Source organism: Pristiophorus japonicus, chromosome 21 (assembly GCF_044704955.1).
Source record: "Pristiophorus japonicus isolate sPriJap1 chromosome 21, sPriJap1.hap1, whole genome shotgun sequence".
NCBI classification, from domain to species: Eukaryota; Metazoa; Chordata; class Chondrichthyes; family Pristiophoridae; genus Pristiophorus; species Pristiophorus japonicus.
In genome coordinates, this window is record NC_091997.1 from 70,623,880 (window position 1) to 70,645,134 (window position 21,255).

A 21,255-nucleotide genomic window follows, 5' to 3' on the forward strand; every position below is an offset into this window, starting at 1 on the left:
GCGTTTTACAGCTATTGAAGTACGTTTGGAGTGTAGTCACTGTTGTAATGTAGGAAAGGCGGCAGCAAATGTGTGCACAGCAAGCTCCCATAAGCAGCAATGTGAGAATGATCAGATAATCTGTTTTTTAGTGACGCTGATTGAGGGTTAAATATTGGCCAAGACACCAGGGATAACTACCCTGCTCTTCTTAGATCCACCAGAGAAAGCAAACGGGCCTCAGTTTAACGTCTCATCCGAAAGATGGCACCTCCGACAGTGCAGTGCCCACTCAGCACTGCACTGGAATGTCAGTTTAGGTTTTTGTACTTGGGTCTCTGAATTGGGACTTGAACCCAAAGCCTTCTGACTCAAGAGGCGAGAGCGAGTGCTCTACCCACTGAGCCTCAGCTGACATGGCAATGAAGTAATTGCGAAGCAGAGGAGGGCACAAGGAGCTGCAAGGGTCAGTGAGATTTGTTTTGGGTTGCTGCAGCAAACAGCTGGCACAAAAACTGCGGGCTAAAAGACCTCACCTTCTGTGGTTATCTGTGGTTGAACAGACCTGTTGCTGTGGTTTGGCACCAATCCACAGTATTGCGAAGAAGAGAATGCTTTTGTGTGCATTCGTTGGGAATGTGAGAAGGTGACATTTTGGAACAGACTGTATCTCAACTCTATTAAAAGAGACACAGAGGACGCACAGAATTCAGAATCCATGCCTGATTATTCCAATGTGACCCACAGACAATGTGTGGCTCAGCCCAAAAATAAAATTTGCTGATAAGTTTTCTATTCCACGCACTCCTGGCTGGCCTCCCACATTCTACTCCACGAAAACTAGAAGTGATCCAAAACTCGGCTGAATGTATCCTAACGCGTACCAAGTCCCACTCATCCATCACCCCCTGTGCTCGCTGACCTACATTGGCTCTCGGTTAAGCAACACCTCGATTTCAAAATTCTCATCCTTGTTTTCAAATCCCTCCATGGCCCTCGCCCCCTCCCTATCTCTGTAATCTCCTCCAGCCCCACAACTCCCCGAGATGTCTGCGCTCCTCTAATTCTGCCTTCTTGAGCTTCCCTGATTATAATCGCTCCACCATCGGTGGCCGTGCCTTCTGTTGCCTGGGCCTCAAGCTCTGGAACTCCCTGCCTAAACCTCTCCACCTCTCTTTCCTCCTTGAAGACGCTCCTTAAAACCTATCTTTGACCAAGCCTTTGGTCACCTGCCCTAATTTCTCCTTATGCGGCTCGGTGTCAAATCTTTGTCTCATAACACTCCTGTGAAGCGCCTTGGGATGTTTCACCATGTTAAAGGCGCTATATAAATACAAGTTGTTGTTGTTGTGGGTGGGGAGGAATGTCTTCACCTCAGAACTGGAAGTGTAGAAGACGAGAACACTGAAATGGAGGCAAAACCTCTCTAAAGTGGGGAATGGCATAGACTCGGAGGAAGTATGACGCGTTCTATTAGAGTTGCGACTGCCTGGATTGGATCCAGTTCTGCAATGGGGGCCCCAGTTCTCCAATTAATGTAAAACTAAGGGCCGTGGGGCAGGGCAAGAAAAAGCAAGGGGGCTTTTCTCATCCCCTCTCTCCTGCTTAGGAACGTCCACCATTATCCATTACCCCTTGCGAGGGGCGGAACAGGCTTGAGGGACTGAATGACCTACTCCTGTCACGACGCAGATGGTTGTCGGGAGGCTTAGGTCATAAACCATGTGTCTTCTGCATACACGCAAGAAAAAAAATACTTGCATTTATATAGTGCCTTTCACCGGACGTGCCAGAGCGCTTTACAGCCAATGAAGTACTTTTGAAGTACTTCTGGAATGGGACTTGAACCCACAGCATTCTGACTCAAGAGGCGAGAGTGCTGCCTACCGAGCCAGGGCTGACACGCACTTGATTAAACCCACGTAATATAGATGGTGAACACAGGGGAGCCCGAGCCAATAGGGCCACACCAAGGAGTGAGAGAAGCCCATCACACAGGCAGATTAAAAATAAAACAGAAAGACGCAGAAGTTGGAAATCAAAAACAATAAGTGCTGGAAATGAATAACAGGTCAGGCAATGTCTGTGGAGAGAACAGACAAGGCATCTCCGGTATGGAGCCCTTGTCAGAGTGCTGCAGAAACATAGAAACTTAGAAAATAGGTGCAGGAGTAGGCCATTCGGCCCTTCGAGCCTGCACCACCATTCAATATGATCATGGCTGATCATTCACCGCAGTACCCCTTTCCTGCTTTCTCTCCATACCCCTTGATCCCTTCAGCCGTAAGGGCCACATCTAACTCTCGCTTGAATATATCAAATGAACTGGCCTCAACAACTCTCTGCGGCATGGACTTCCACAGGTTAACAACTCTCTGAGTGAAGAAGTTTCTCCTCATCTCAGCCCTAAATGGCTTACCCCTTATCCTTAGACTATGTCCCCGGGTTCTGGACTTCCCAACATCGAGAACATTCTTCCTGCATCTAACCTGTCCAGTCCTGTCAGAATTTTATATTTTCTATGAGAGCCCCCCTCATCCTTCTAAACTCCAGTGAATACAGGCAGTCGATCCAGTCTCTCCTCATATGTCTAGTTGGTTCCTCGACATATTGGTCTAGAAAACCATCCTTAATACACGCCAGGAAATCTTCCTCCACCGCATTGCTACCAGTTTGGTTAGCCCAACCTATATGTAGAAGGGTCTGAAAGGAAAGACTTGCATTTATATAGCACCTTTCACGACCAGCGGACGTCTCTAAGCACTTTACAGCCAGTGAAGTACTTCGGGAGTGTAGTCACTGTTATAATGTGGGAAATGCAGCAGCCAATTTGCGCACAGCAAGCTCCCACAAACAGCAATGTGATAATGACCAGATAATCTGTTTTTGTGATGTTGATATAGAGAAAAGTATTGGCCCAGGACACTGGGGATAACTCCCCTGCTCTTCTTCAAAATCTTTTACGTCCACCTGAGAGGGTAGACGGGACCTCGGTTTAACGTCTCATCCGAAACGTCTCACCCCTTCTCCCCGCAGATGCTGCCTGACCTGCCGTGTGCTTCCAGCATTCTTTATATTGTTTCACACATGTAAGTGGTGGATTGGAGCACCAGGCATCCCTGTGACTTGTGTCCGAGGCCACGAACTGCTCTGCTCAGACAACACTAATATTATGAATTCCTAGGTAAAGAAACTTTTTAAACAGGCAATAGATTACTTTATAATAATTTTAACTTGAGGAATTAACTTGTAGCAGTAACTGGCACTGTGAACGTAGTATCGGCACATAGCTCCGTCATCGGGAGGAATACCAGCGGAGAAGCTCGTCGGCGACAAGTTGTAACGTCCAGCTCTGACATACTCATCATCCTCTCTGGGGACACCAGGCTCAATGGCAACTCTGTCACCTGCAGCAAAGGAAAGACATGGACCCCTGGTTAAATTACATTTCGCGCTGTTGCTTGCTTTTGAACAAATCAGCACTACTTGCGCTGTGTGTTCTCTGAGCTCTGTGTGAGCGCTGTGTGTTCTCGGAGCTCTGTGTGAGCGCTGTGTGTTCTCTGAGCTGTGTGTGTGAGCGCTGTGTGTTCTCGGAGCTCTGTGTGAGCGCTGTGTGTTCTCGGAGCTCTGTGTGAGACCTGTGTGTTCTCTGAGATGTGTGTGTGAGCGCTGTGTGTTCTCTGAGCTAGCTGTGTGTGAGCGCTGTGTGTTCTCTGAGCTCTGTGTGAGCGCTGTGTGTTCTCTGAGATGTGTGTGTGAGCGCTGTGTGTACTCTGAGCTCTTGTGTGTGAGTGCTGTGTGTTCTCTGAGCTCTGTGTGTGAGCGCTGTGTTCTCTGAGCTCTTGTGTGTGAGCGCTGTGTTCTCTGAGCTGTGTGTGTGAGCGCTGTGTGTTCTCTGAGCTCTGTGTGAGCGCTGTGTGTTCTCTGAGCTGTGTGTGTGAGCGCTGTGTGTTCTCTGAGCTGTGTGTGTGAGCGCTGTGTGTTCTCTGAGCTGTGTGTGTGAGCGCTATGTGTTCTCTGAGCTGTGTGTGTGAGCGCTGTGTGTTCTCTGAGCTGTGTGTTCTTTGAGATGTGTGTGTGAGCGCTGTGTTCTCTGAGCTGTGTGTGGGAGCGCTGTGTGTTCTCTGAGCTGTGTGTTCTTTGAGATGTGTGTGTGAGCGCTGTGTTCTCTGAGCTGTGTGTGTGAGCGCTGTGTGTTCTCTGAGCTGTGTGTTCTCTGAGCTGTGTGTGTGAGCGCTGTGTGTTTTCTGAGCTGTGTGTGTGAGCGCTGTGTGTTCTCTGAGCTGTGTGTGAGCGCTGTGTGTTCTCTGAGCTTGCTACTGTTAGCACTGTGCGTTCAAGAACACACTCATTTGAGATTGTTTTGCGGCACTAAATTAATTTTTAAAGAAAGTTAAAGAAGAACATAAGAATTAGGAGCAGGAGTCGGCCATACGGCCCCTCGAGCCTGCTCCGCCATTCAATAAAATCATGGCTGATCATCGACCTCAACTCCACTTTCCTGCCCGATCTCCATAATCCCTTGATTTACCTCGACTCCAAAAATCTATTTATCTCAGCCTTGAATATATTCGGAGACTCAGCATCCACAGCCCTCTGGGGCAGAGAATTCCAAAGATTTACTACTCTCTGAGTGAAGAAATTCCTCCTCACCTCAGTCTTAAATGGCTTTCCCCTTATCCTGAGACTGTGACCTCTAGTTCTAGATACTTCAGCCAGGGGGAAACAACCTCTCTGCATCTACCCTGTCAATCCCCTTCAGAATCCTGCATGTTTCAATGAGATCACCTCTCATTCTTCGAAACTCCAGAGAGTATAGGCCCATTCTACACAACCTCTCATCATAAGACAGCCCTCTCATCCCAGGAATCAATCGAGTCAACCACCGTTGTTACACCGCCTCCAAGGCAAGTACATCCTTCCTTAGATAAGGAGACCAAAACTGTGCACAATACTCCAGGCATAGGCTCACCAAGGCCCTGTACAATTGTAGCAAGACTCCCTTACTCCATTCCTGATCAGTGAAGGGAGAGCTGGTGACAGCTCATTCTAGAGCCTGTGATCACACGGCAAGACCTGTGGGAAAGCTGGAATAAGCGGCACATACAACTACTGTTTCCTCCATTTAAAACTCACAGTAGTAACGTGAGTGCAAGCGTTCCATCATCACATAAGCATGGGCTTAAATTAGTTAATCCGCTCCCTGCACTCAGCAGGAGAAACTGTACAATTTGCCCATGGTCCCATTTTGACTTGTGTTTTTTTTTTGTTGAATAAATTGATGGTTAATCTTGGCAATGACATTTCCCAGATTCTTATGACACACACACTAAACAGCAGGACCAAAGCAGCTTTTTTTTTGTGGAGGAGTTGGTGCCCATTAAAGCCCACTTCACCTGGTAATCCCAGGCAGTCTCCCATCCACATATTAACCAGACCTGATGCTGCTTAGTTTCCAAGATCAAACAGATCGGGTGTTTTCAGTCTAGTGTACCCGTAGGCCAAAATGGTGAGAACCCGTATTCAGCAGGATTCGAACCTGCGCGGGGAAACCCCAATGGATTTCTAGGCCATCGCCTTAACCACTCGACCACGACTTAAAATTCGCAAACTTCCTCTGGTCATAAAGCACAGAAAGATGCCATTTGGGCTATCTTGCCTCTTTGACAGAGCTATCCATTTATCCCTTGCTCTTTCTCCATAGCCCTGCAAATATTTCCTTTTCAAGTATACAGGCAACTCTCTATTATCCGGGTCCCTCGGGGATTGGGCTATGCCAGGTAAACGATTTCTCCGTTAGAGCGAGTTGACATTGCAGTTAATGGTTACAGGTGTAGCCAATAGCTGTAGCGTATCTTCTAATCCTTGAATTCTACCTTTAGATCTAAAGACCATTAGGCTTGTTGATTACTTCCTGTAACTGTTCGTGGCATTTTAATGAATTATGAGGGGCAGTGGACCTGCGTGGGAGCAGCGGCGGGAGCTGAGGCAGGGTGGAGCGCTTAAAAGCAAGGCTCATCAGGCAACATTCGAGAGGAACATCAGAGTTTCAAAGTGATGTCGGCAGCGCACACACACAGAATTTTAAATGCCGTTACAACGGTTTCCTGTTGCACCGTGTGCGGATAATCGAGAGCTGCCTGAATATCCAATTTTCGTTTTGAAAAATACTATTGAATCTGCTTCCACCGCCCTTTCAGGCAGCGCGTTCCAGATCACAACAACTCGCTGCGTAAAAATTTCTCCTCACCGCTGGTTATTTTGTCAATTACTGTAAATCTGTGTCCTCTGGTTATTGACCCTCCTGCAAATGGAAACACTCTCTCTATTTATTCTATCGGACACATGAATAATGACGGACAGGTAAAGACCACCTGGTCCATCGAGCCAGCTATTTACAAAATATATCAATGATTTGGATGAAGGAATTGAATGTAATATCTCCAAGTTTGCAGATGACACTAAGCTGGGTGGCGGTGTGAGCTGTGAGGAGGATGCTAAGAGGCTGCAGGGTGACTTGGACAGGTTAGGTGAGTGGGCAAATGCATGGCAGATGCAGTATAATCTGGATAAATGTGAGGTTATCCACTTTGGGGGAAAAAACAGGAAGGCAGAATATTATCTGAATGGCGGCAGATTAGGAAAAGGGGAGGTGCAGCAAGACCTGGGTGTCATGATACATCAGTCATTGAAAGTTGGCATGCAGGTACAGCAGGCGGTGAAGAATGGTATGTTGGCCTTCATAGCTAGGGGATTTGAGTATAGAAGCAGGGAGGTATTACTGCGGTTGTACTGGGTCTTAGTGAGGCCTCACCTGGAATCTTGTGTTCAGTTTTGGTCTCCTAATCTGAGGAAGGACATTCTTGCTATTGAGGGTTCACCAGACTGATTCCTGGGATGGCAGGACTGACATATGAGGAGAGACTGGATCGACTGGGCCTGTATTCACTGGAGTTTAGAAGGATGAGAGGGGATCTCATAGAAACATAGAAAACTCTGACGGGACTGGACAGGTTAGATGCAGGAAGAATGTTCCCGATGTTGGGGAAGTCCAGAACCAGGGGACACAGTCTAAGGATAAGGGGTAAGCCATTTAGGACTGAGATGAGGAGAAACATCTTCACTCAGAGAGTTGTGAACCTGTGGAATTCTCTACCGCAGAGAGTTGTTGATGCCAGTTCATTGGATATATTCAAGAGGGAGTTAGATATGGCCCTTATGGCTAAAGGGATCAAGGGGTATGGAGAGAAAGCAGGAAAGGGATACTGAGGGAATGATCAGCCATGACCTTATTGAATGGTGGTGCAGGCTCGAAGGGCCGAATGGCCTACTTCTGCACCTATTTTCTATGTTTCTATGTTTCCTGATCGGTGAAAGGAGAGCTGGTGACAGCTCATTCCAGAGCCTGTGAACACACGGCACGACCTGTGTGAAAGCTGGAATAAGCGGCACATACAATCTCACTACCTCTGTGAGCGTTCCCTCCATTTAAAACTCACAGTAACGTGAGTGCAAGCGTTCCATCATCACATAAGCATGGGCTTAAATTAGTTAATCTGCCCCCTGCACTCAGGAGAAACTGTACAATTTGTCCATGGTCCCATGTTGACTTGTAGCTGAAGATTTAAAATTCTCAAACTTCCTCTGGTCATAAAGCACAGAAAGAGGCCATTCGGGCTACCTTGCATCTTTGACAGAGCTATTCAGTTATCCCTTGCTCTTTCTCCATAGCCCTGCAAATGTTTCCTTTTCAAGTATATATCCAATTTTTGTTTTGAAAGTTATTCTTGAATCTGCTTCCACCGCCCTTTCAAACTGAGCGTTCCAGACCATAACATCTCGCTGTGTAAAAAGAAATTCACCTCATCACACCTCTGGTTCTTTTGTCAATTACCGTAAATCTGTGTCCTCTGGTTACTGACCCTCCTGAAAATGGAAACACTCTCTCCTATTTATTCTATCGAACACACGAACAATGACGGACAGGTAAAGACCATTTGGTCCATCGATCCTGCCCTACACAATCGCGATACTTTGTGTATCACAGCCTATACACTCCACCCCCACCCGAAACCCTTCATCATTTTAAACACCTTTATTAAACCTCCCTCAAGTTCTGATGATAACATGGAATGGTTTGTGAGCTGACCTGTTTTCAGGTGATGAACTTCAGACCCCACTCGAACTACAGTGCCCGAGAATTCGTGACCCAGAACCAATGGCTTTGTGATGACAAAATCTCCGAATCCTCCCTCTAGCCAGAAATGAATGTCTGTACCGCAGATTCCAACAGAATTGATCTTCAGCAGGACCTCTGAAAGCACAGTGCAGAAAGTATAACCAATAGCTGAGGTATAAAGAAAGACTTGCATTTATATAGCACCTTTCACGGCCACCGGACGTCTCAAAGCATTTTACAGCCAATGAAGAACTTTTGGAGCGCAGTCACTGTTGTAATGTGGGAAATGCGGCCACCAATCTGTGCACAAGCAAGCTCCCACAAACAGCAATGTGATAATGACCAGATCATCTGTTTTTTGTGATGTTGATTGAGGGATTATTAGCCAGGACGCTGGGGAGAACTCCCCTGCTCTTCTTCGAAATAGTGCCATGGGTTCTTTTACGTCCATCCAAGGGAGCAGACGGGGCCTCGGTTTAACGTCTCATCCGAAAGACGGCACCTCCGACAGTGCAGCACTCCCTCAGCACTGCACTGGGAGGGTCAGCCTGGATTTCTCGGGTATTCTAAGAGTGCACAGACAGTGTCCCAGAATTTGCTGGAGCGGGTCATCTTTCGCTGAGTTCCGTGGGTTGTATTTTTCATCACCCTTCAGCTCCAATTATTTGTGCGTTGCAAATTGCTGGAAGCGCGAGCTGATAACGGTGCAGCGAGGGCAACGGGGCATCTGGGACCTCGGTGAACGACGGGACGAACAGTCTGTCGCCTGAACCAGCAAGATTTCAGGATAGACGGTGAAGGCTATAGTGAGTTAGAGCAAAAGCAGATACAGCAGGAGAAAGAGAGAGGGAAAAAAAGAATGGATTAAGACAGAAAAACGAACGGGGTGCTGGATGACGGGACAGGATATGAGCAGCAGAGTATTAGTGAGCTCAAATTTAGGGAGAGCGGGAACTAATTTTTATTCACAAGGAAACGTAAGAAAAAAAATTTAAAATTTAAAAGCCTCGAGGAACAATTTACTACCTGCCGGTGTGAGTCTCTAGTTTCAATTTTTCCCTTTCTGTGTCCCTAAGGTTGAGTGACATTGCAGGAGCATAAATCACCCCATTAACATGGTCCTTGCGCCGCAAAGTAGTAGCCCTAACTTTCTGCAGTGAGCTTAATTTGTATTTATGGCGCTAATCCAGCAACAGCTTGACACCACGGAGAGGTAGACAGTGGGATCCAGTTTTTGTGAGGTTAACGGAGGGGCGGTGCGAGTCGGCCAGCAGTTTGTGGATAGTCGCAACTCACGCCGCATATTGCTGACTTTTTCTCGGCTCGTATGCGAGATACACGGGGAGAGGTCCAATTTTGGCAGCTAAAATCTACTGCAGGAACTGCTTTTCTATGGGCTGGATTTTAAGTGTTTACGTTTTTGGAGCGATAATTATGACGAAGTGGGAAAAGTTAGCGGCCGGGAATATTTTGCGCCTCGGTGGGCCCTGAGTCAGGGGGCTAAGGGAAGTGTTGTACACCTCTCTTGGAGCTAAAGAGCCAGGCCGGGAGCGCACCGAGACACATTTGTGCAGGGGTGGGGGAGCAAAACATTGCCCACGCCATGCCACAAATTGCTCAAAAAATTAAAAGGAAAAACAATCGCACTTATCTTAGGAGTCCATTACTCACCTCTTTGCCAACAGGATGGTTGGCCCGCCCCGATTTCCCAGGCGGTCAGTGCGAGGCGGACGGGTTGGGCAGGAGTTCAAACTCGCGGCGGTGTCGCGACCAGGGGCAGTTGCACACCGGGCGCAGCTCTTCCACGCGGTGCTGCTCCGCGCCGCTGCCAAACCGGACCCGAGGATCGCCGCGGGGCGCTGGAGGCTCACCGCCCGCCCAGAACACCTCACCGCCGCGATTACTGCCATGCCGGGGCAAAAAAACGGAGCGCAGAAGACCCGAAAATCCAGTCCTATATTTTTTTTAAACTGTGTTTCAAATACGATGCCCTTTCTGAAAAGTAACTAGTTAATCAAAATGGAAAGAATTTTTAAAAACTTGCCGTTAGGTGCTGGTTCTGGAACTGGTCGCTTCACCTGTGCAGAGATGTAAAAGAAAAAGTCTTGCATTTATATAGCACCTTTTCATGACCATCGGACATTTCAAAGTGGTTTACAGCCAATGAAGTACTTTTGTAATGTGGGAAATGCAGCAGCTAACTTGCGCACAGCAAGCTCCCACAAACAGCGGTGTGATGATGACCAGATCATCTGTTTTTGTTATGTTGATTGAGGGTTAAATATTGATGAGAACCCCAGGACGAACTCCCTTGCTTTTCTTTGAAATAGTGCCATGGGATCTTTTACGTCCACCTGAGAGACTCGGTTTAAAGTCCCATCTGAGAAAGATGGCACCTCTGACAGTGCAGCGCTCCCTCAGCACTGCACTGGGAGTGTCAGCCTAGATTTTTGTGCTCAAGTCTCTGGAGTGGGACAACCTTCTGACTCAGAGGCGAGAGTCTACCCACTGAGCCACAAAAAATAAGCACCGCCAGAAATTCTGGCAGCAACAGGATTTGACCCTTCAGCATTCCTTTCTATTCCTTTCTCCTTTATGTGTTTATCTAACTTCCACTTAAATGCATCGATACTATTCGCCTCAACCACTCCCTGTGGCAGCGAGTTCCACAATCTCACCACTCTCTGGGTAAAGAAGTTTCTCTTGAATTCCTTATTGGATTTATTAGTGACGATGTTATATTTGACAGGGTAACTGCTGAGTGGATGTTTCCCCTGGCTGGAGAGTCTAGAACCAGGGGGGCACAGTCTCAGGATAAGGGGCCAGCCATTTGAGACAGAGATGAGGAGAAATGTCTTCGCTCAGAGGGTTGTGAATCTTTGGAATTCTCTGCCCCAGAGACCAGTGGAGGCTGAGTCTCTGAATATATTCAAGGCTGAGATAGACTGATTTTTGGAGTCTCGGGGAATCATGGGATATGGAGATCGGGCGGGAAAGTGGAGTTGAGGTCGATGATCAGCCATGATCTTATTAAATGGCGGAGCAGGCTCGAGGGGCCGTATGGCTTACTCCTGCACCTATTTTTTATGCTCTTATGTATGACCCCTTAATTTTGGACTGCCCACAAGTGGAAACATCTTCTCTATGTCGACCCTATAGTTGAGCACAGAATTTAGGCTGAGGGGTAGAAATTAATCGTGGGTAGACTGGGCGATAGCGAATCAGCAGCCCATTTTACACTTCCCCTGATTTTGTTTTTACGGATAATTCGCTGTCGCTCGTTTCGCACTATTACCCGCAGGACACATATTAACCCGCTGAAGCTCAGTACCGAGGGAGTGCTGCATTGCCATTTCAATGGGACGTTAAACTGAGGCCCATCTTTCTGTTCCAGTGGATCAGGCGCAGATTATTTGACCAAGAGCAGGGAGTTCTCTAGTGCCAACATTCTTCCCTCTTTCCTCAAGCAATGCCAGCAACAGCAAATAGACTGGTCATTGTTTGAGGGATCTTGCTGCCAGCAAAATGGTTGCTGGTTTTACCAACAGAACAGTAACAATACTTCAAAGTATTGTTTCCAAGAGATGTGATAAAGCACTCTATCTTTCTTTCTCTTTTCTTAACCATTCCTCCTAAAAGTTAAAGGAATGAATGCCCATTTATGCAAAGCATGCACAATAGCGCCCTGCAAATACAGTATTAGATGTAACACAGGAGATAATCAGTTACCAGTCTCAAATCTCCTGCTGCATGCACCACGACTGACAGGTTCTCTTGCTGCGCCATCTCCACTTTCTCCATGTAGAGTGGACAGTGATCAGCGATCTCTTTTAAAGCCGCTGCTCACTTCAGGGCAAGTTCAAAAGTGCGATGATTGAGACAGGAATATTGGACAAGCTTTGCCGTTGTTTACAGTCCCTGGTGTTCTACTCAAATCGATACTTTCATTTACAGTCCAAAAGTCTACTGATCCGAGTTTCTATTTGTCACAATAGCACCAGAGGCAACAACTTTTATTTATATAGCGCCTTTAATGTAGTAAAACGTCCCAAGGCACTTCACAGCAGTGTGAGAAGACAAAACAGGTAAATTTGACACTGAGCCACACAAGAAGAAATTTACAGCAGATGATCAAAAGCTTGGTCAAAGAGGTAGGTTTTAAGGAGCATCTTAAAGGAGGAAAGACAGATAGAGAGGCGGAGAGGTTTAGGGAGGGAGTTCCAGAGCTTAGGGCCCAAACAGCTGAAGGCACGGCCACCGATGGTAGAGAAGTTATAATCAGGGATGTTCAAGAGGGCAGAATTTGAGGAGCGTAGACATCTCATGGGATTGTGAGACTGAAAGAGATTTCAGAGATAGGAGGGGTGAGGCCATGGAGGGATCTGTAAACAAGGATGATAATTTTGAAATCGAGGCATTGCTTAACCGGGAACCAATGTAGATCAGTAGCACAGGGGAATTTGGGTGATCAGGACTTGGTGAGAGTTAGGACACGGGCTGCCGAGTTTTGAATGACCTCAAGTTTACGTAGGGTAAAATGTGGGAGGCCAGCCAGGAGTGCTTTGGAATAGTCAAGTCAAGAGGTAACAAAGGCATGGATGAGGGCTTCAGCAGCAGATGAGCTGAGGCGGGGGCGGAGGTGGAAATGGGTGGTTTTAGTTATGCCGCGGATGAGTGTCTGGAAGATCATTTCAGGGTCAAATATGAAGCCTAGGTTGCGAACAGTCTGGTTTACCCTCAGATAGATGCTCGGGAGAGGGATGGAGTTAGTGGCTAGGGAACGCAGTTTGTGGCGGGACCAAAGACAATGGTTTCAGTCTTCCCAATATTTAATTGGAGAAAATGTCTGCTCATCCAGTGCTAGATATTGGACTAGCAGTCCGGTAAGATAATAGCCTGGAACATGTGGTCGGGATGACGGTGAACTGGCAGCGTCGGCTGTCATTCCGCATTTGAAACTGGCTGTCACTTCGGGATTTGGTACATGCGGAAGTCTCTAAGTTTCTGTTTGTCACTGAACCAGACTGCACTGTGCCCGCCCCCCCATAGAGCCAGCAATCCGTGTAATCACCTAAATCAGGGAAACTGACGAAAACTTTGGCACTTCTACAGAGTGTACGCTGTTAAATTACCCGCTAAACATGAGACCCAAAGGGATTAGGTATAGCTGGTGTTTTAACAGCATTATCACTGCTAAACAAATGCAGTCGAGGAGGAGTTCGGGCAGTCGAGAGGCCTACCGGTGCAGCTGTAGCGGGGTGAGAAGGCAAAAAAGAAGTAGAAAGAAATGTGACGTCACAGCCAAAGGGGTAAGTGATTGGTAAGTAGCTTTTCTTTTTTCTTTTCTTTATCAGGAAGTAACATTTAGCATTGCTGTTGCCAAATTAAGTTTATCTAAGGGTTAAGTCATGGCAGGACAGCTCGGACACGTGTTATGCTCCTCCTGTACTATGTGGGAAGTTAGGGACGCTTCCGGCGTCCCTGATGACTACGTGTGCGGGAAGTGTATCTGCCTCCAGCTTCTGACAGACCACATTGCGGCACTGGAACTGTGGGTGGATGAACTCTGGAGCATCCACGATGCTGAGAATGACGTGAATAGCACGTTTAGCGAGTTGGTCTTACCGCAGGAAAAGGGTACACAGCCAGATAGTAAATTGGTGACCAGCAGGAACAGCAGTGCAAGGAAGGTAGTGCAGGGGTCCCCTGCAGTCATCCCCCTGCAAAACAGATGCACCGCTTTGGGTACTGTTGGGGGGGATGACTCATCAGGGGGGAGCAGCAGCAGCCAAGTTCATGGCACCATGGCTGGCTCTGCTGCACAGGAGGGCAGGAAAAAGAGTGGGAGAGCTATAATGATAGGGGATTCCATTGTAAGAGGAATAGATAGGCATTTCTGCGGCCGCAACCGAGACTCCAGGATGATATGTTGCCTCCCTGGTGCAAGGGTCAAGGATGTCTCGGAGCGGGTGCTGGACATTCTGAAAAGAGAGGGCGAACAGCCAGTTGTCGTGATGCATATAGGTACCAATGACATAGGTAAAAAATGGGATGAGGTCCTACAAGGCGAATTTAGAGAGCTAGGAGCTAAATTAAAATGTAGGACCTCAAAAGTAGTAATCTCATGATTGCTACCAGTGCCACGTGTTAGTCAGAGTAGGAATCGCAAGATAGCTCAAATGAATACGTGGCTTGAGGAATGGTGCAAGAGGGAGGGATTCAAATTCCTGGGACATTGGAACCAGTTCTGGGGGAGGTGGGATCAGTACAAACCGGACGGTCTGCACCTGGGCAGGACTGGAACCGATGTCCTAGGGGGAGTGTTTGCTAGTGCTGTTGGGGAGGATTTAAACTAATAGGGCAGGGGGATGGGAACCTATGCAGGGAGACAGAGGGAAGTAAAATGGGGGCAGAAGCAAAAGGTATTAAGGAGAAAAGTAGAAGTGGAGGGCAAAAAAATCAAAGGCAAAAATCAAAAAGGGCCACATTACAACATAATTCTAAAACGACAAAGTGTATTAAAAAATCAAGCTTGAAGGCTCTGTGCCTCAATGTGAGGAGCATTCGTAATAAGGTGGATAAATTAACTGCGCAGATAGCTGTTAATGGATATGATGTAATTGGGATTATGGAGACATGGCTCTAGGGTGACCAAGGCTGGTAACTCAACATCCAAGGGTATTCAATATTCAGGAAAGACTGAAAGAAAAAGGAGGTGGGGTAGCGTTGCTGGTTAAAGCGGAGATTAACGCAATAGTAAGAAAGGACATTAGCGTGGATGAGGTGGAATCTGTATGGGTAGAGCTGCGGAACACCAAAGGGCAGAAAACGCTAGTGGGAGTTGTATACAGACCACCAGTCATAGTGAGGTTGGGGATGGCATCAAACAGGAAATTAGAGATGCGTGCAATAAAGGTACAGCAGTTATCATGGGTGACTTTAATCTACATATAGATTGGGCTGGTAGCAATACAGTGGAGGAGGATTTTCTGGAGTGTATAAGGGATGGTTTTCTAGACCAATATGTTGAGGAACCAACTAGAGAGCTGACCATCCTAGACTGGGTGTTGTGTAATGAGAGAGGATTAATTAGCAATCTTATTGTGCAAGGCCCCTTGGAGAAGAGTGACCATAATATGGAAGAATTCTTCATTAAGATGGAAAATGACACAGTTAATTCAGAGACTAGAGTCCTGAACTTGAACAAAGATAACTTCGATGGTATGAGACGTGAATTGGCTAGGATAGACTGAAATTGACGGTGGATAGGCAATGGCAGACATTTAAAGATCACATGGATCAACTTCAACAATTGTACATCCCAGTCTGGTATAAAAATAAAATGGGGAAGGTGGCTCAACCGTAGCTTACAAGGGAAATTAGGGATAGTGTTAAATCCAAGGAAGAGGCCAAAAAAAGCAGCAAACCTGAGGACTGGGAGAAATTTAGGATTCAGCAGAGGAGGACAAAGGGTTTAATTAGGGGGAAAATAGAATATGAGAGTAAGCTTGCAGGGAACATAAAAATTGACTGCAAAAGCTTCTACAGATACGTGAAGAGAAAAAGATTAGCGAAGACAAATGTGGGTCCCTTAGTCAGAATCAGATGAATTTTTAATGGGGAACAAAGAAATGGCAGACCAATTGAACAAATACTTTGGTTCTGTCTTCACTAAGGAAGACTCAAATAACCTTCCGGAAATACTAAGGGACCGAGGGTCTAGCGAGAAGGAAATCCTTAGTCAGCAAATTGTGTTAGGAAAATTGATGGGATTGAAGGCCGATAAATCCCCAGGGCCTGATAGTCTGCATCCCAGAATACTTAAGGAAGTGGCCCTAGAAATAGTGGATGCATTGCTGGTCATTTTCCAACATTCTGTAGACTCTGGATCAGTTCCTGTGTAACCCCACTTTTTAAAAAAGGAGGGAAAGCGAAAACACGGAATTATAGACCGGTCAGCCTGACATCGGTGGTGGGGAAAATGTTGGAATCAATCATTAAAGATGTAATAGCAGCGCATTTGGAAAGCAGTGACAGGATTGGTCCAAGTCAACATGGATTTATGAAAGGGAAATCATGCTTGACAAATCTTCTAGAATTTTTTGAGGATGTAACTAGTAGAGTGGACAAGGGAGAGCCAGTGGATGTGGTGTACTTATACTTTCAAAAGGCTTTTGTCAAGGTCCCACACAAGATATTAGTGTGCAAAATTAAAGCACATATCATTGGGGGTAATGTACTGACGTGGATAGAGAACTGGTTGGCAGACAGGAAGCAAAGAGTAGGAATAAATGGGTCCTTTTCCGAATGGCAGGCACTGACTAATGGGGTACCACAAGGTTCAGTGCTGGGACCCCATCTATTTACAATATACATTAATGATTTAGACAAAGGAATTGAATGTAATATCTCCAAGTTTGCAGATGACACTAAGCTGGGTGGCAGTGTGAGCTGTGAGGAGGATGCTAAGAGGCTGCAAGGTGACCTGGACAGGTTAGGTGAGTGGGCAAATACTTGGCAGATGCAGTATAATGTGTATAAATATGAGGTTATCCACTTTGGTGGTAAAAACAGGAGGGCAGATTATTATCTGAATGGTGACAGATTAGTAAAAGCGGAGGTGCAACGAGTCATGGTACATCAGTCAATGCAAGTTGGCATACAGGTACAGCAGGCGGTGAAGAAGGCAAATGGCATGTTGGCCTTCATAGTGAGAGGATTTGAGTATAGGAGCAGGGAGGTCTTACTACAGTTGTACAGGCCCTTGAATATTGTGTACAGTTTTGGTCTCCTAATCTGAGGAAGGACATTCTTGCTATTGAGGGAGTGCAGCGAACGTTCACCAGACTGATTCCCGGGATGACAGAATTGACATATGAAGAAAGACTGGATCAACTAGGCTTATATTCACTGGAATTTAGAAACATATAAAATTCTGACGGGATTGGACAGGTTAGAGGCAGGAAGAATGTTCCCGATTTTGGGGAAGTCCAGAACCAGGGGTCACAGTCTAAGGATAAGGGGTAAGCCATTTAGGACTGAGATGAGGAGAAACTTCTTCACTCAGAGAATTGTGAACCTGTGGAATTCCCTACCACAGAAAGTTGTTGAGGCCAGTTCGTTAGATATAGTCAAAAGGGAGTTAGATGTGGCCCTTACGGCTAAAGGGATCAAGGGGTATGGAGAGAAAGCAGGAATGGGGTACTGAAGTTGCATGATCAGCCATGATCATATTGAATGGTGGTGCAGGCCCGAAGGGCCGAATGGCTACTCCTGCACTTCTATGTTTCTTGACGCAGTGGGTCGTGGCTGCCTTAAAATACATCGACTCTCCGTTCTGATCATATTTACATTATAACTTTGAGGTGGTTTTCAGCCACAGCAACAATGCATGAGGTGCTGACATCCTTTGCCGCCGCGATGTCTGCAAATGTTCAGAGACTGGAGGAGTCCATCTCCAACATGAGCACTACCATGTCGCAGGCGATGGCGACGATGTGCTCCGTCATGGAAAAGACCTGCATAGAGCAGCAAATGCGCCACTCACATGAGCACATGCTCGCTGTGGACAACAGATGGCAGGCGATCATAGACCTCCTCTCAAGGAGGGATGTAAACGTTGACTTGGGACTTCATTGCCCCACTGCTGTGCAGCAAGGTGTCCGCCAACTCCTTGCTAGCAGGGAGGTGCGGGTGGCCCATGAGAGCAATGATGGTAAGAGGGATATGGAAGTGAGGGCACGTCTCAAAGTGGTCCCACTTCTCCCTATTACCTCCCCGTCAGGCAGAGCCCCAGATGCTTCCTCGGATCGCGAGGCCAAGACTGCCCCTGGACAATCCCAGGAGAAGCAGACTTTGGTGGGGTCCTCACAGGCTCCAAAAACCAGAGGGCGTCCGCCAATAGTGTCTGCACGGTCACAGCAGGGAAGTGAGCAGCCTTCAAGTACTTCTCCTGAAGCCACATGGGTTGCACCTCATAGAAGCACTCGCAAAAGATGAATGTCACAAAAGTAGATGCACGAGCGTAAGCACATGGGTGTATCAACAACTGTTAGTGCTAAGTTTCAGTCGTTTTGATTGAACACATCATTTTTTTTCTTTGCACTACTTTCGGGTTTTGTCCATTTATGCCTCAACACTTGGAAGTAGCTTTGTTACTTGGAGTGAATGGTGACATTATTTAACCTCAAGCATTGGGGCTCTGGGTGAGAACAATGGTTTGGTCATTATAGGGATGTTTTATGGTGTTGTTGGGGACGGTGGGGGACTTTGTGGCAGCCATGTGGCTGAACTGTAGCAACTTAAGTAAATCTGGCCATGGTGAGGCCATCCTGGGCAGCAATGTGCGCCACTGCTGGTGGCATCTACATCTCGGGTCCCTCTTCCTCGTCTTCCACCTGCTCCTCCTCCGAAGAGGCTGTGTACCATGCTCCTCCTACAGTTGCAATCCTCATTGTTGCGCTATGTTGTGCAGCGCACAGCAGATGCCGATGATTCTGGAGACCCTGGCTGGTGCGTACTGAAGGGCTCTTCCAGATATGTCAAGGCATCTGAAGCGCATCCCTATTGCTTATTCTATGACACATCTGGTGAAGATGTGGCTGTAATTATAACGCTTCTCGGCCGCAGTACTTGGTCTCCTCAGGGGTGTCATGAGCCACACCTTCAGTGGATAGCCCTTGTCTCATTTTCCAACATTTTATAGACTCTGGCTCAGTTCCTATGGACTGGAGGGTAGCTAATGTAACCCCACTTGTTAAAAAAGGAGGGAGAGAAAACAGGGAATTATAGACCGCTCAGCCTGACATCGGTGGTGGGGTAAATGTTGGAATCAATTATTAAAGATGTAATAGCAGCGGATTTGGAAAGCAGTGACAGGATCGGTCCATCAGCATGGTTTTATGAAAGGGAAATCATGCTTGTCAAATCCTCTAGAATTTTTTGAGGATGTAACTAGTAGCGTGGACAAGGGGGAGCCAGTGGATGTGGTGTATTTAGACTTTCAAAAGGCTTTTGACAAGGTCCCACACAAGAGATTAGTGTGCAAAATTAAAGGTATTGGGGGTAATGTACTGATGTAGATAGAGAACTGGTTGGCAGACCGGAAGCAGAGTAGGAATAAACGGGTCCTTTTCAGAATGGCAGGCAGTGACTAGTGGGGTATCGCAAGGATCAGTGCTGGGACCCCAGCTATTTACAATATACATTAATGATTTAGACGAAGGAATTGAATGTACTATCTCCAAGTTTGCAGATGACACTAAGCTGGGTGGCAGTGTGAACTGTGAAGAGGATGCTAAGAGGCTGCAGGGTGATTTGGACAGGTTAGGTCCTTGAATATTGTGTACAGTTTTGGTCTAATCAGAGGAAGAACATTCTTGCTATTGAGGGAGTGCAGAAAAGGTTCACCAGACTGATTCCCGGGATGACAGGACTGACATATAAAGAAAGACTGATCAACTAGGCTTGTATTCAGTGGAAGTTAGAAGAGTGAGAGGGGATCTCATAGAAACATATAAAATTCTGACGGGATTGGACAGGTTAGATGCAGGAAGAATGTACCCGATGTTGAGGAAGTCCAGAACCAGGGGTCACAGTCTAAGGAGTAAGCCATTTACGACTGAGATGAGTTGTGGGCATGTGGAAATCTCTACCACAGGAAGTTGTTGGGGCCAGTTCATTAGTTATATTCAAAAAGGTGTTAGATGTGGCCCTCATGACTAAAGGGATCAAGGGGTATGGAGAGAAAGCAGGAAAGGGGTACTGAGGTGAATGATCAGCCATGATTGAATGGCCTACTGCTGCACCTATTTTCTATGTTTCTGTGTCTCCAGCCAGCAAGTCTGTTTGGAGGTGCGAAGAGCTGATGAAGGGTGGTCTGGCGCAGCACAAAAGAGTCCTGACAGCTGTTGGGGAACCTGGTGAACACCATACATAATCATCTTTTTATAGAAACATAGAAAATAGGTGCAGGAGTAGGCCATTCGGCCCTTCGAGCCTGCACCACCATTCAATATGATCATGACTGATCATGCAACTTCAGTACCCCATTCCAGCTTTCTCTCCATACCCCTTGATCCCTTTAGCCATAAGGGCCACATCTAACTCCCTTTTGAATATATCTAACGAACTGGCCTCAACAACTTTCTGTGGTAGGGAATTCCACATGCTCACAATTCTCTGAGTGAAGAAGTTTCTCCTCATCTCAGTCCTAAATGGCTTACCACTTATCCTTAGACTGTGACCCCTGGTTCTGGACTTCCCCAACATCGGGAACATTCTTCCTGCATCTAACCTGTCCAATCCCGTCAGAATTTTATATGTTTCTATGAGATCCCCTCTTATTCTTCTAAATTCCAGTGAATATAAGCCTAGTCGATCCAGACTTTCTTCATATGCCAGTCTTGCCATCCCGGGAATCAGTCTGGTGAACCTTTGCTGCACTCCCTCAATAGCAAGAATGTCCCTCCTCAGATTAGACCACCAAAACTGCACACGGTACTCAAGTTGTGGTCTCACCAAGGCCCTGTACAACTGCAGCAAGACCTCCCTGCTCCTATACTCAAATCCTCACGCTATGAAGGCCAACATGCCATTTGCCTTCATCACCACCTGCTGTACCTGCATGCCAACTTTCAATGACTGATGGTTGCAGATGAGCTGCACATTGAGGGAGTGGAAGCCTTTGCAGTTCACAAACACGCCTGGGTGATGGGGTGCTTTCATGTCCACGTGGGAAGCCAGGCAGTGCCACAAAGCCAAGCGCCTGTTCAGTAACACTGGCTTCATCAGCAGCAAAGTTGGTACAATTGGCTGATTTGTGAAACGTGGCATCAGTGACCGGTGTGATGCATCTGTGGGCAGCCAACTCCGAGAGCCCACAAATGTCTGCTGCAGATCCCTGGAAGGAGCCAGAGGTGAAGAAATTGAGGATGGTGGTGACTTTGACAGCCACTGGCAAGGAATGTCCACCAGGTCCTCTAGGTAGCAGGTCTTGTTCCAGCAAGCTACAAATGTCTGGCACGATAGCCTGAGCCTCCTCAAACACTGTTGCTCAGTCATATCCTCTGCCTCTATATCCTGTATTGAAGGTATCG

At 46.9% G+C, this 21,255-nt stretch overlaps 1 protein-coding gene across 1 annotated transcript in view; it reads right to left on the reverse strand.

The window, feature by feature from the left end:
* LOC139234100 (sorbitol dehydrogenase-like) overlaps window positions 1–8,281 on the reverse strand; it is an 89,261-nt gene extending 80,980 nt beyond the window's left edge. Inside the window, exons 1-2 of the mRNA XM_070865037.1 lie at window positions 8,129–8,281; window positions 3,197–3,386 (exon numbers count right to left, since the gene is read on the reverse strand). Coding sequence (XP_070721138.1) covers window positions 3,197–3,267 — 71 coding nt within the window. The 5' untranslated portion in view covers window positions 3,268–3,386; window positions 8,129–8,281. The remainder of the gene's footprint in view (window positions 1–3,196; window positions 3,387–8,128) is intronic.
* Between the last annotated feature and the right edge of the window lie 12,974 nt (window positions 8,282–21,255).